Raw genomic sequence first — 15,068 nt, 5'->3', positions numbered from 1 at the left:
AGTCAAATAAAACTTGACAAGTTTATAAAGATGATTGAAGTGCACATGACATTTTAAAGTGAATCACACTTCTAAAAGAAAAGAAAGTAAATAACTTCATATATAAAAGGCTTAAGTTATCGACGGTCCTTTAAAGTTATTCGCATATTTCACTTAAATAATTCAACTAAATTTTGTAACTATTGAACACCCCTAGTGCTTAAAATTGATATCTATTTGACATTTTTTGCTAATATGCGGTTTGAGGTGCTTTATAGGTAAAAGATAAATAAAATATGCAGATAATTTTAAGAAATCATCTATACAAAACATAAGTTAAGTTTATATGGTGCTCATAATTTTTGAACATATTTAATATTTATATTAAAAAATTATTAAATATATATAAAATTATGTCAGAACAATCTATTCATCAAGTAACAGAAAGAAAATCCACCTAAGTTTTCATGGCCTTTAATAAAGTTTAAATCCCTTTAGACACTTAAAATAGTAGTAAAAAGATATTATATAGTTTTAAGTTTTAGAAATTCATTGACTTCAAATTTCATATTCAAATATTTGAAAAAGATAAATACGTCCTAGGTAATAGTGCCAAAACGGACCACTGACATGGATTGCTCAGTGATTCCATATGTAGACTGCAACATTGAACATGCATAGCCAAAAATGGAAATATAAATACGTATGATTTGCCAACGTCATTACCCCTATGTAAGCAATGGCGTTACTCTACAAGTCAAAAATGAAGTGTGAATATATGTCAAAAATGACATTTAAAACATAACAATAAGTCAAAAGTAAAAGTTTTAAAAATCAATTCAAACTAATTTTTAGTCATTTCTTAAATACGCAACCTTTTTAAGTTGAGGTAATCCACAAGTACAAACAAATTATTTTAGCCTATAAATAACGCATATTATTTCATTTTCTTTCAAACACACAAATATTAGATCCATAAAGTTATAAAGTGTTTGATTGTCTTTATTTTATACCAAAATGGCTGAAGTCAAAAGAATTGAGCCTCATGTAATATTAGTACCATATCCAAGCCAAGGTCACATTAACCCACTTCTCCAATTTGCCAAACGTTTAGTCTCAAAAGGTGTTAAATCAACTATAGCCACAACTAAATACACTGTGAACTCAATTCATTTCCCCAAAATCTCAGTTGAACCAATTTCTGATGGATTTGATGAAGGTGGTTTCTCGCAAGCCGAAAATACAAATGCATTCCTCAAATCCTTCGAAGAAAATGGCTCGAGAACTCTATCACAACTTGTCACAAATTATGAAAATTCGACACATCCTATAAGTTGCATTATTTACGATTCGTTCTTGCCATGGGCTCTTGATATCGCTAAAAAACACCGGATTTATGGGGCTGCCTTTTTTACGAATTCGGCTACGGTTTGTGCTGTATTTGCTCATATTCACCATAAAACATTTTCGCTGCCAGTGAAAATTGAAGAAAATAAGCCATTGTTATTGCCTGGTTTGCCCTGTTTGTACCCAATTGATGTTCCTGGATTTATTAGAGAGCCTGAAAGTTACCCTGCTTATTTAGCTATGAAAATGAGCCAATTCTCTAATGTGAAAAATGCTGATTGGATTTTTGACAATTCTTTTCAAGAACTAGAAGGAGAGGTACGTTTTTTTTTCCCAATAATTGTGCACGTACATTTTGTTGAATACCGAATGATTGAACCAAAAAAAAAATTAATTATCAAATTATAAATCTCGTTATTTTTGTATTGGTATGTATAATTTCAGATAGCAAGAGGAGTTTCAGAGTTTTGGCCAGCAAAGTTGATTGGACCAATGGTGCCTTCATCTTATTTGGATGGAAGAATAGAAGGTGATAAAGGATATGGAGCAAGTCTATGGAAAACCCTTAGTGAAGAATGCATCAATTGGCTAAAATCAAAGCCAAATCAATCAGTAATCTACATTTCCTTTGGAAGCATGGTATCAATCACATCAAAACAAATGGAAGAAATGACATACGCTTTAATAGCCAGCAACATGAATTTCCTTTGGGTTGTAAGAGATACCGAAAAATGCAATTTGCCTAAAGGATTCATAGAATCCACAAAAGGGAAAGGACTCATTGTGTCATGGTGCAATCAGCTCGAAATGCTAGCAAATCAAGCTATTGGTTGCTTCGTGACTCACTGTGGATGGAATTCGACTCTTGAAGGACTGAGCCTTGGTGTGCCTATGGTGGCTATGCCACAATTTTCTGATCAAATGACGGATGCTAAATTTATTGATGAGATATGGAAGATTGGTGTGAGACCTAAGTTGGATGAGTTATTAGGAATTGTTAAAAGAGAAGAGTTGTTGTTTTGTATAAAGGAGGTAATGGAAGGAGAGAAGAGTTATGAGATTAGAAGAAATGCAACAAAATGGAGAGATTTGGCTAAGAAAACAGTCAGTGAAGGAGGTAGCTCTGACAAGGCTATTAATGAATTTGTGGACAATCTAAATTTAGCCTCATAGATGTAGAAGACATTCATAGTTTTATTGTTAGTGTTATTTTCATGGCTTAGCTCAATAGAGAGCAATGAAGTTACGTTATATGAATTTTAAATTTTCTCATGTTATATTCACCTTTTGATATTGGAAGTTACTTTTAATGTTCTGTGTTAATTGTGCATTTATAATTTGGATTAGAATTACTCTTTTTGTTCCGAATTAGTTGTCATATTTCATTTTTCGAAAGTCAATTTGATTACTTTTCAAAATTAAATTAGTTTAGATCAATTTAATACTTTATAATTAAAATTTAGCTATTCAAAAACTATATAAAAATATAGTATAAATTGTAGTTTTTCTCATGACTATTGAATTTAAATCTATATTTTAAAATGTTGATTAAATATCTATTTTGACTATTGAAAAGCATAACATGACAACTAATATGCGACCTAAAAAGTAGATCACAAGGCTCTATTATCATTAATTGTCAGTTGTCAGCTTAACTTTCTTACCATATTAACTTAAGCATATAAATAAGGGAAAAGACACTTATGCATTAAAAAAGTAAAATATTTATCATTAAATGTCCCGTTACTTTCATATCTTTTTTTAATTTAAATTCGTGCGCTGATGTCATTCTGATATCAGCATTCACCCTTTTTTTCCTATGTGATACCATCACAGTATATGAATATACTCTGATGGTATCAAAGAGTAACTGAACAGTGTCTTTATTGAATGACTACTTCCTACTCCTTGATACCATCAGAGTATAATATACTCTGATGGTATCAAAGAGTAATTGAACAATGTTTTCATAAGGTTTGCTTTAATCATTGATTGTACGTTTCAATTCTTCAATAGTTTAATTTAAAAACAATTTTTAAAAAAAGAGGAATACTTTAGAAATAATTTTAAAAAAAATTGTAAAAAGATAAAAAATTAAAAAAATATATTTTCTACTTTCATAATTTTCTCTTATTAACTGTTTCTTATTTATTTCTTAAAAGAAAAGTCCAATCCTAGATGACACCGATAAAGTATCAATATACCGATAGAGTACCACATAGGATTAAATCATAGTTGTGATGCTAATGTCATTATGAAGCCATGCACGAAGTAAGAAAAGAGAAAGTGGGGTAGACACGTAAATAGTTTGGGTCAAGGATCCATTAATGATAAATAATTTGGGTTGAGTAAATAGTTTCACTAATAGGTCCAATTTATGTAATTTCCCTTTAAATAATGAAATGATTACACAAATTCCATAGTGTTTAGAGTTAATTACATCATATCTCTACTCTTTTTCAAATTACAAAATTTTTTAAAATTTGGTAGAATTCGGATACATCTTAAAACGTTCTGATACATCACGTAAAATAATATATTTGACCGATACATCACTTTACCGATACATCACGTAAAATGATGTATCCGACCGATATATCACTTAAAGTGATGTATCCGACTAATACATCATGTAAAATGATGTATCCGAGAATAGGTGAGAGTAGGAATTCTTGTAATTTTTTCAAATGATAAAATTTTTTAAAAAATATGATAAAATAAATTGTATATTTAGGTAATTTTTCCTTAAATAAGTAAAAAATTTTGGTTATTGGGCCTGCTCCAAATTAGTAGTCCGGCCCACCATCCATAACACTAGGTAGACTTGGGTCGTCCACATAAAATGGACAACTTTTAAGGGAAATTTACATCGATATACTATATTAAAAAAATGTTTATCATTTATAGCAATAACATTTTTTTTTCACTTGGATACTTATAATACATTTATAATACAATTTTAATACATATTACAGAAAAAATTTATAAAGCTCATATAATTCAAGTTTTATTATGGATAATACATTTATATATCACATACTTTAATACACTTATACTACATTGTGTCAGTTTCTTACCAAATATGCATAATGTATTTTAAAACACTTATAATACATTTATATTGAATGCATAATTTACTTTTAATATATAACATATTGTCTTAATATTGCAATGTATTGCTACAGATGATAATAAATAAAAAGTATCACTAAAATCAATAATTATTTATTAAAAAGTGTTCACCCAAATAATTTTTTCAAATTTTTAATTGAAGAAATTTCACAAACCACGACATTATGGGGCTTAATTACTAGAGCAACAAATATTTTTCATATTTATAAAATTTAGCAACACTTTCTCTCCTCCTCCTTTCGCCTTTCTCTTCTCTCGCTCCACTCTCTTCTCTCTCCCTCCGTATGTTTCACAATTGTAAGACTGTGTTTCACTATGTCAAGACTTTTAATTTTTTAGATTATATAAATACGTTTTACGTGAATATATAATCTAGTAGTAAGCAAAATATTTTAAATTTTATTATTTTTTTTAAAATTTTTTTATTTTTTTTTGGATAGAAATACTTTAATATTTAGCTTTTAACTAATATTAATAGTTTATTTAATTTTTGTCAAGGTGGATTAATATTTTATCCATATGGAATGCCTTGTGGCAATGTTTTTTTAAAAAATAGAGAGCGTAGAGAGAGTGTATTACACACTACTGAGGTGTGTTTCTCAAACTAATAAGTGATAATTTAGGTATGAAACTCACACTTCCAACAGTTTAGATATGAAACTAAAAAAAAAAGATAATTTAAATGTGTTTTTGACATTTATCTTTATATTAAACCTCCCAAATCCATAGAATGACCTATGAACTTATTAAATATATAAAATCTATTGACCTAAGAATCCTAATAGAGATGGCTACCACCTACGGTAAAGCATCTATAAATGTATATGCTTGAGATCGAAAAAAATATATTCATTTATTGAGATTATTAGTTTATCGATAAATGCATAAAATATTTCTTTATCGATAAATAAATATTTATTATTTTAGAGAGTATTTTGCAGTATGTGTCATAATAAAGGAAAAAAATATTTGAATTAAGAATTTTAAAAGTTTAAATCTAGGAAACTAAAAAGTGTAGTCTTTGCATATTTATTATTTAAATCTAGAAAAGCTAAACGACTTTAGAAAAGTTTAATGTTTCTAATTGTACTAATATTATTGACTGATTAAATATATATAAATTCTTCATATATTCTAATAATTATTACTTTATATTTTTTCTGGGCCTTTAATATTTTATTTTTAATTATTATCTAATATATTTAACGAGAATATTACTTTAATAGAACTGACCCAAATTAAAATCGATAAAAAATATTTATTTAACAAAATTATTATTTTATTAAATATTACTTTATCTAGCTTTTAACGTAACATGTTTAGTACGTCTTAACAAATAAAAATTACAATAAAGAAAAAGCTAAGGATTGAAAGTAATCAATATTTTGGGATCATAAAAGATAGGGGTAAAGGAGTGATATCACTCCATATTACGTCGTTTTCCTTGTGTATATGTCTGATTAACCCCATCCCATCCATCTGCCCAAAAATAAAATTAATAGTATATCTGACTATAACAGTACCATACATTGTATTAAAATCAAGACTTTTTCAAATAAGCAAAGAGCCAAGTAAATATTAAACAAAGTGTAAACGTTCATCTCATGCTACAAATATTTTTTATTTTATTGTAAGATTTGAAATTAGATAGTTAAAAATATAAATTTGATAATTGAAAAATCTTATCAATCAAAATATTACTATTTTTGTCAAATCAAATCTCACCAATAAATTTATTAAAGTTTTTAAATATTTGTATCGTTGGTGACATCATAGGGACAATTTTTTTCTATAAATAGAGCACTCTTGCTCATTTGTAAGAACACATCAAGATAGAGAAAAAATAAAAATATTAAAGAGCAAAGTTAGATATACCATAGACTATAAGAAAATAGTATTTGAAGAAAAATAGAATGCGAGTGATATTTTAGTAAGGTGAAAAGTGTTATTCTTTTTGACTGTGTTGTGGTCATTTTGAGTATTATACTCGTGACTATCCAGTGTAAAAATTACTTACTATAATGATATCAATTGCTTTTCTTGGCCTGTGATTTTTCTCTTATTTAAAAAAAAATTCTAGTGTCATTATTTTTTAATTTTATTTCTATTATTTTAACTATATATATTGGTGCGTTAATCTGTGCATTTTCCCAACATAAAGGAGTACCATTACGCAATCTTTTGACACTAGGTGGAGTTAATTCCTTTGCAGGGATAATCTTAGTTGCAGATCCATAAATTTTACTAAAGGATGTCAAAACATAAAAAAGTAGACACATAAAAAACATAAGGAGAGTCAATATACAATATTTATACATAAAGTTAAAATTATAAACTAATTAAACAGTATAATTTTGTGACGGAGCGGTCTAAATTGAAACCACTTAGGATAAGGTGGCTCTGCCACTGGATGATCTCAAACATGATGGGTCTAAATTTTATGCATTGACAGTACAAAAATATCTAAATTGTCCGTATGAACAAACTTATCAAGTTTAAATTTTAAGTATTCATCGTATAAAACTAAAAATATTTATACAATCATGCCACTTAAAAAGTAATTGTACATAATATCTACGAGTGTTCTTTTGTATAAGCTGAGGGAGAGTTATATAAAAATTAGACAATTTGTCTGTATATGCTTGTGTTGTTGTTGTGTGTTTTCGCTGTAGCGTATTTCCTTTGTGTTTGATATAATCTTGTGTCAAACGTGTGTTGGTAGGCTGAAGTTAACTTGCGAAGTTGACTGCCGCGCGGGTTGTGATCTTGTGAAAGAAAAAGAAAAATCACCCCGTGACAACTTCGACAATCTAATAAATTAATCACTAACCTACTATTACATGCTAAAATTCACTTGTTATACCATAAACTTGAGAATTATAACCTATAATAATTCAAACAACATAGACTAATCATGAAGATTAAAACATCTAACATTAAAATTTTAAACCTAAACACCACATCTCTAGATGAAAAAAGACCACCATCACAACATTACATCAAAATCACAAAACACATACTCATGTTTTCTTTTCCTTCTTGAAACTTGGGAAAATTGAAGACAAGATTAAGTAGTATAACTAGTAGCCTTAATTAATTAAGGGCACTTGGTCTTGTTTCCATGAGTAGTCATGTCTGTATAGCACTTGCCACAAATTTCTCTGTTACCAAAAGTGCCTGGAGGAACACATTTGCACCTCATACAACAAGTCCCACAAGCTCTGCTGCATAAATTTGGCCTTGAGTGCCTACTGCATCTCACTTTGCATAGTCCTCCACAATCTATTTATTTTTTCCCCAAAATAACAAAAAATTAAACAGTCTCTTAGATGTCTGTTTGAGTCGCTAAGCTGATCAAATTGGCTTGCAAGTAGTTTTTGGCTTATTTGTGTGTTTGGCAATCATCAAAAATTGTAAGTACGTCATGTCTTACTTACGATTTTTCTCTGCTTATAAGCATTTTTAGTTTGATCAAATTTTATCTTTAATATTTCCTCAAATTCTCAAAATACCTTTTTCTTAATACGTGTCTTTCCTCTTTTTCTTTAAAAGGATTCATAATAATAATCTATAAAACTTTTAAGAAAATTAAGGGTATTTTAGTTATTTTTTCCAAAAAAAAGTTTATAGCCCTTTTAACTAAATACATTGCATATTATCAATTTCAACATTGGTATTCAAATGAGTAACTGTTTATTTATAAAATTAATTTCACTGACCCATGGGGCTCATATTATTTTCTTTTCAATGGAAATAGATTGAGATATTGAAACTTACCCACATAGGGCAAGAGCCTCCTGTTAGCTCCTTTCCCCACCTAACAAAGATTTGCACAACCAATATGAACAAAAAGAAGGTAAGAGAGAAATTATTCATTCCGTCACTTATTAAGAAAATGAATATTGGGCTAGACTAACTTATCTTTAGTAAGGATTGCTCAAAATTACACCATAAACGTTGAATCAAACTCAATCTTAAAAGCTAGTTCATACCACGAGAGTTCTCCGAAATCATAAAATGAGATAATACTCCTTCCACAATGAATATGAAAACTTTCTAACAATTTATACTTCGGAGCTGAACAGTTGAAGTGTGCACAAAATAACACGTATGAAATATCCTTTAATTTTGTGCTCATAAGCATGCTACGTGAAAAATTTGAAAAAAAGAATTGTCAAAAGGAGATATTTTGTTAAAAAAACAAACTAAAAATAATAATAGGACAAACAAATAAAAACGAAAAAAATAGCTCATCAGATAACGATGGTCCAAAATCGTAAAAGGAGACATCAACTCATTCTCCCAATCCCAACCAGTGTGAGACGGTCTAACACACTTAACTCTTATGGATGACATTTCATATGTTAAGGATAATTAATTTATATGATGTTTAGTTTTAAGTATCAAATTTTGGTTAAATGATAGAAAAAGAGTAAGGAAAATACTCTCTCCATCTCTTTTTAGTTGTCATGACAATTCTTAAAAAAAATTAATTAAAAGTGTTATTTGACTAATATATTTCTTATTAATCGTATAATTTTTATCTACATATGTAGATTTTAATTCTAAAATAATTAATGATAAGACTAAAATTAAAAAAAATTAATTAATCATTTCTTAATTATTTAAATTGATAACTATTTTAAAATAAATATTTTTAATATATATGACAATTAAAAAGAAACGGTGGGAGTAGACATACCTGAGTTTGGAGGTCTTCAATGTCAATATCAGAAGAGACCTGCAAGTAAATTAGAACATTAATTAGACTAGTACTTGCACACAATTTTTTTTTTTGTCTAAAGAACAAAATTATATGGGAGTTAGGTGATTAATTGAAGGTTCAAAATTTTACTTGAGCAAGTAGGCAGAAGAGAAAGAAGGTGAGAAGAAGAAGCAATCTTGAGGACATTTTTTGTTGAGTTTTTGAATGAGTGGTTTTTTTTTGGGTCTTGTTGCCTAAGTTTTTTTCTTGGTAGTTTGTGATGACCACTTTGGGACTGATTTTTTTTGGGTGTAACAAAGTCAGTGCCCAGTAATTTATAGGAATCTTGTGATCTAATTGCCCCTAGTTTTACTCTAAATAACAGCCCATTATTGCACACACCAAGGATCACCAAAGTGGACCAGTCAATCCTGGCATTTTTGTTTTTTTGGGTCTCGTTACTTGTTTTGTGGTTCGATTAATTAATTCTGGTTCATTTCGAAAAATCTCACTTTGAAGTAAAATATTTTTTATTAAAAGTGACTTTATATTTAAACTTAAACTAATTCTGATTCAGAATTTTCATTTAGGAATTTAAAAAATAAAAATATAAATGTGTGAATTAGAGTGCAAATTGCATATTTCAAAAAAAGATCACCGTCAATACTTCTTAAGCACATGATTTACAATACCATTCGACGAGGTTTAATTACTTGAAGATAAAATAATATCATCTTTTTCCATCAAAGAAACCATGCAAACGCTCAAGAAGTCATCACTCATTTTGTCACACACTAAGATGGTACCCTAGGCGTGACCGACACTCGAAGATCATCGTTGGTCTCCAAATGAACCACTTGATCCAATCACACATTCATTCAATCATTCATTTAGCAGAATACTCAATATGAATTTAAAAGACGTTCATGTAAAAATAGATCCCAAATCAATTTCAAATCAAATAATAGTTTTGAAAACCAAAACGTTTACTCAACACAATCACTATCTATCTATGAAGCCTCTATCACTATCAAAAAGATACCAATGACAAGTCCATGGCTATCCAAAGAAAAATACTCAAAGTAAAGATGAATATAAATATGATCCGACTGAAAAATAAGGTCTCACCACTATCAGAAAAGAAGTAGATCTTCAACGGAGCGCCTGTTGATGATCTCTAGCACCTGTATTTGCATCATGAAATGATGCAGGCCAAATGACGCCAGTACATGAAATATACAAGTATGTAAAACGACAGGAAAAGAGTACGATCAACATACTCAATATCAATCAACTCATCTCAAGAGACTCAACTCCACAATCAACTCAACTCAATAAGGAAGGCAAGTTTAAAATAGACAATGCTTTTAAAGAGAAGTATGACTCAGAAAAATATAACTCAGCCAATCAACAATTCATTTTAAAAGTTTGGTAGTTTCTCTTATCCGATAACCACCACCTATGAGGCGGTGATGTACAACGAGCCGACGACGTTGCCACATCCGTCCAATACTTTGCCATGGTAAGGAACGAATCAACCAACCTTGGATCCACAATCAATCAAATCAAGTCTTCTTTTGGGACAAAGGGAAACATCCAATTTTACGGTTCAATCCTCTCCTATGCTGGCTATATAGTTTATTAAGTTCGAGTTGTTAGTTACTCGTATTTAATTCGGTGTTTGATACTGCTCCCAAGACTCAATAGGCTCATAAGACTCAAATCAATCAGATTATGCAAATCATCTCATCTAGTCACATTGGACTCAAATCAACTCAATCTCATATCAATCGTTAATTTTTTCATTTAGACTTCTTTTTGAAACTCGTTCTTGACTCATCAAGACTCCGAATTAACAATCATTTAGACTCCAAAATGTTCAAGTTCAAAATGACAATAAATGTAAAGACTTCTACTATCCAATTTAATTCTACTCATTCTCACCCACATTCAACAATCAAACTTAATGACTCAATCATTGTATAAAATATAGAAAGTATTACTCAATATGGATTTATGGGAATGAAAGCATGAACAGTTATCTCAAATATTCAACTCGACAACATTATCAAAGCACAAACGAATGTATATGCATATACAAGGACTCACTAGAATCATAGATATATCAAGAACTCAAATCATATGAACATTCGACTCAACTCATGGATCAATTCGACTCAAAGAAGATGTAGGGCACGTAGACGAACATAGTCCCACGGTTAGGTTAGCCTTACATACCTGGAACTCGAAGAACAAGTGAAGATTGAAAAGTGGGACTGAACACCTGAAACCCTCATTTTTTTCTCTTCTCCAACCCTTGCTCTCAAATAAACTAAGTGTTAATGAGAGTCTAGGCGTTCAAGGTATTGATAAGGGACTCAAAATAGTCCTAAAAGGTCAGGGTTTAGGTTTGAAAAAGTAAAAAAAGACCAATCTACCCTTCATTCCACGGGTCAGCTCTACGACTTGTAGTTTCTACGGGTCGTAGAAGACCAGTTGTAGAAACCATGCTCAAACTCTAGACTTTTTGGAAATCGTGTCTTGGGTCTACGACTACCCTTCTATAGGTCGTAGACCTTTTGAAGAATCGTAGAACCCTCTCGTCTTGTCAACTTTTCCAAACCCTGCATCCCTGAGTCTCTAAACTTTTTCTATGTGTCATTTCTACGACTTGTAGATTCTTTGACGAGTTGTCGACTCCACTCGTACAAGTGACTTCGAGTTTTGAATTTTGGCCAAGTGTTAAGGGGTTCTATGACTCATCTCTATGACTCGTGGAAACCCTTATGAATCGTAAGGTCAATCGTAAGAATGGATCTCAAGTTCAAAAATTTTACAAAATGTTGGAAAGGTCTACGAGTCGTCCCTATGATTCATAGAACTCTCTACAGGTCGTAGAAGTCACTCGTGGATCATTGGGTCAATTCATCTCATCAACTCTTCTCATGGTTTTTGGACTCCATCTATGCTAAAATAACATGAGGTGTTACACATTCACTCTGCAACTCATTCTTCTTGCCGAAAAAGCTCTTTAAACAAATACAATGGCAACTCGAAGAAGCAAAGAAAATTTCACCAAACAAAATACAATAGCATAACAAGATTGTTTTCTTTGTCTGAATCAATCTTTTTGAAAGATCACAAAGTCTATTTAAATTGGAGAACCTTTTATCAATGTCAGAAACATCAAAAGAAAAATGTTTTAAATTATTTTAATATTTTTTAAAAGTAGTAGTTGTATCTGTAAAACACCAACAAAGAATTAAATTTTAAAAAACTTAGTAGTCTGCTCACCCAACAGTAATCGAACCTACAAACTAGAGATAGTATTCGCAGTTCAAGTTGCACAGTCCAGTACCATTGCTATTTATCCTTTTTGATTTAGGTGGTTCAAAATTGATAAATGTACATAAATATAGAAAATCTACCCTATATATATCGTGTAATTTTTTTATCAAGAGTGTTCAAGTGAACCCCTGACATCCACATAGGTCCACCCCATGCATACTTATTTCCTTTATTTTGTTGTTATTGACGTAAGCGGAATCAAAATATAAATGTCTAGATAAGAAATGTTATAGTTCAGAGGGTTATTAAAGCAAACATGGAATCGATATTGTATAAAAGTTATCATTTAGAATAGTTGAAGTAATATTATATTTTTTGGAATAAATTTTTTGAACCATCATTACTAAGAAGGGTATATCTGAGCTTTAAAGAATGAAAAAGTCTCACATGGGTGGTTAATGATATAAGTGAGCTTTCTATATGGTCTCATTTAATACTCCTCTTATTAAGCTAGCTTTCGGGGTTGAGTTAGGTTCTAAGTCCATTTATATATTTGTTATCAGAGCAGGACCCATCACATTTCATGTTGGGGTTCCAAATTATATTGCAAATGCTCCAAATGTCCAAGCTTGAGCATGAGGTGATGTGTTGAAGAATGAAAAAGTTCTAAATCAGTGGTTAATGAGATGTATGATCTTATATGTTTTGGGCAATCCTCCCCTCTTGAACAAACTTTTGAGGTTAAAGTTCATTTCTTTACATGGTATCAACATGAGGTGGATTGTTCAAAACTGAAAAAAAAAATCTTACATTGATGATTAATGAGATGAATGATCTCCTTATATGATTTTGAAGAATCATCCCTTCATAAATTATTTTTTGGGGTAAAGTTTAGCTCAAAATTCATTTCTTTACATTGAGTTATTTAGCTAATTCAAGCTTTTCTAGTCAAAAATATAATGACAAAAGTAATTTTTAAAAAAATCAAAACCATAACGAAAGGCAAATTAAACCTATTTCAAATAATTCAAGAGATATTTATGAATGAAGTTAGAAGAATTAATTAATTTTCCTGTTATTTAATTTATTACTACTTTCTTACTCAACTTTTTACTTGATTTGACATATCTCTTAAAGCAATAAATAAAATAATAATTTTACTATATTATTCTTTAAATAGATTAAATTTAATGATTTAAAAATGCACGGAAAATGATATTAGTTAATAATAAAAGTAAACTAGAAATTAAATGATAAATTATTTTTTAATTTGAATAAAATAAAAATGAACATCTTTTTTTTAGTAGTATAGTAAATAAATAAAAATAGAAGAAAGTGTTATGGGAGAGTTGGCTTAATAGCCACTTTCAAAACTTATTTTAATCATTAGACACTTTTTTTTTTACGAAAAAAAATTCCGGACGACCGGAGCGGAAACCTCTCCCGACAATTGGAGAAAGTCTTGAAAAATTAGGCCAATGCCCACTAATTATGACATCACCATTTTGACTTCCAAAAGTTACAAAATCAATTCCCAAAATCTTCCATAATACCTTTTGATCCCCCCTCATCCAACAAATATGGAATCTTTTAATTTCATTATTAAAAATAATGATTGTAAAAAGAAGTCTTCAAGAACAAACACAAAAATACTTTCGATTTTTTGAAGCTGATTTTGACGATTCCGGCGTCCTTTTTTCGGTGAGATTTTTCTTTTCAAAGGTAAAATCATCATCATCTTACCACGTTGACTCTTATTACTTCCATGTTTACATCTCCATTTTCTTTGAAAAATCTTCAAAAAAAATGGTTCTTCCCTTCATTTTTGAAGCTTGAGAATCCTTCAAGATCACTCAGTCAATCAGTCTTATAACTCGTTAATAGATATATTTTAGTAATTTAGAAGTAGTATTGATGATTGTCCTCCATTGCAGGAGCTCGATTTAAACTCATCTTGTTCAGTCATGATTTTTACGAAATTTGCAGTATCCATCGACCGTTAAAGGCTGATATCTTAATTTAGTGTAGTCTATAATGACAGTAGCTGAATTTGTTATAGCTTGTGGTGATTGTGTGGGAATATGAGAGGAGACTCTGAAGAGCTGGAACTGAAAATCTTTTAGTAAGACGACAGTTCCTATTGCGTTGCGTCGCAATGGTTCATATGACGACATGATTGCAAGCGTAATTAAGGCCGATGAGTTAGCATGTGAGCCAAGTGACTTGGTGATTAGCTATCAAATGAATGGGAGGGAAAAATACATCCCACATTCATAAAGAATGATAGGCATGTGGGCATGTACATGTTGGATGTTGCTTATGATGGCTTTATGCCTATATTGAAGATAAATGTCATTGAGAGGCCTCCGATTAGACCAACGAATTCATTGAACGACGAAGATGATGATGATTAGGTGAAAAATGAGAGCTTGGGTGATCATCCAAATGAGAGATTCGACGATCATTCAAATGAGAGCTTGGGTGATGATTTAATGAATAAGCATCAGCATCTAATGGCTATGGCAGATCAGTCAGTCGATGCAGCCATAGCCATTAGATGCAGTCGATACTAAATACCCCGAACCTTCTGAAGAAATGAAGGGAAAGTGGGAATTGA

The 15,068-nt window shown here is 30.3% G+C and overlaps 2 protein-coding genes across 2 annotated transcripts; one reads left to right on the top strand and one right to left on the bottom strand.

Moving 5' to 3' along the window:
- The first annotated feature begins 951 nt into the window (after positions 1 to 951).
- On the top strand, positions 952 to 2,620 carry LOC129875286 (UDP-glycosyltransferase 74B1-like). The gene is made up of 2 exons (XM_055950741.1): positions 952 to 1,644; positions 1,771 to 2,620. Exons 1-2 carry the CDS (start codon positions 997 to 999, stop codon positions 2,497 to 2,499), a joined length of 1,377 nt encoding a protein of 458 aa, XP_055806716.1. The 5' UTR covers positions 952 to 996; the 3' UTR covers positions 2,500 to 2,620.
- Positions 2,621 to 7,375: 4,755 nt separating this feature from the next.
- On the bottom strand, positions 7,376 to 9,488 carry LOC129875277 (gibberellin-regulated protein 3-like). Its single transcript, XM_055950732.1, has 4 exons — positions 9,314 to 9,488; positions 9,161 to 9,199; positions 8,236 to 8,275; positions 7,376 to 7,740 (listed from the first exon to the last, which is right to left on the bottom strand). Exons 1-4 carry the CDS (start codon positions 9,368 to 9,370, stop codon positions 7,556 to 7,558), a joined length of 321 nt encoding a protein of 106 aa, XP_055806707.1. The 5' UTR covers positions 9,371 to 9,488; the 3' UTR covers positions 7,376 to 7,555.
- Between the last annotated feature and the right edge of the window lie 5,580 nt (positions 9,489 to 15,068).

Source organism: Solanum dulcamara, chromosome 2 (assembly GCF_947179165.1).
Source record: "Solanum dulcamara chromosome 2, daSolDulc1.2, whole genome shotgun sequence".
Lineage (NCBI taxonomy): Eukaryota > Viridiplantae > Streptophyta > Magnoliopsida > Solanales > Solanaceae > Solanum > Solanum dulcamara.
Note: the sequence above shows the minus strand (reverse complement) of the source record. Positions and strands in the feature narration are given on the sequence as shown.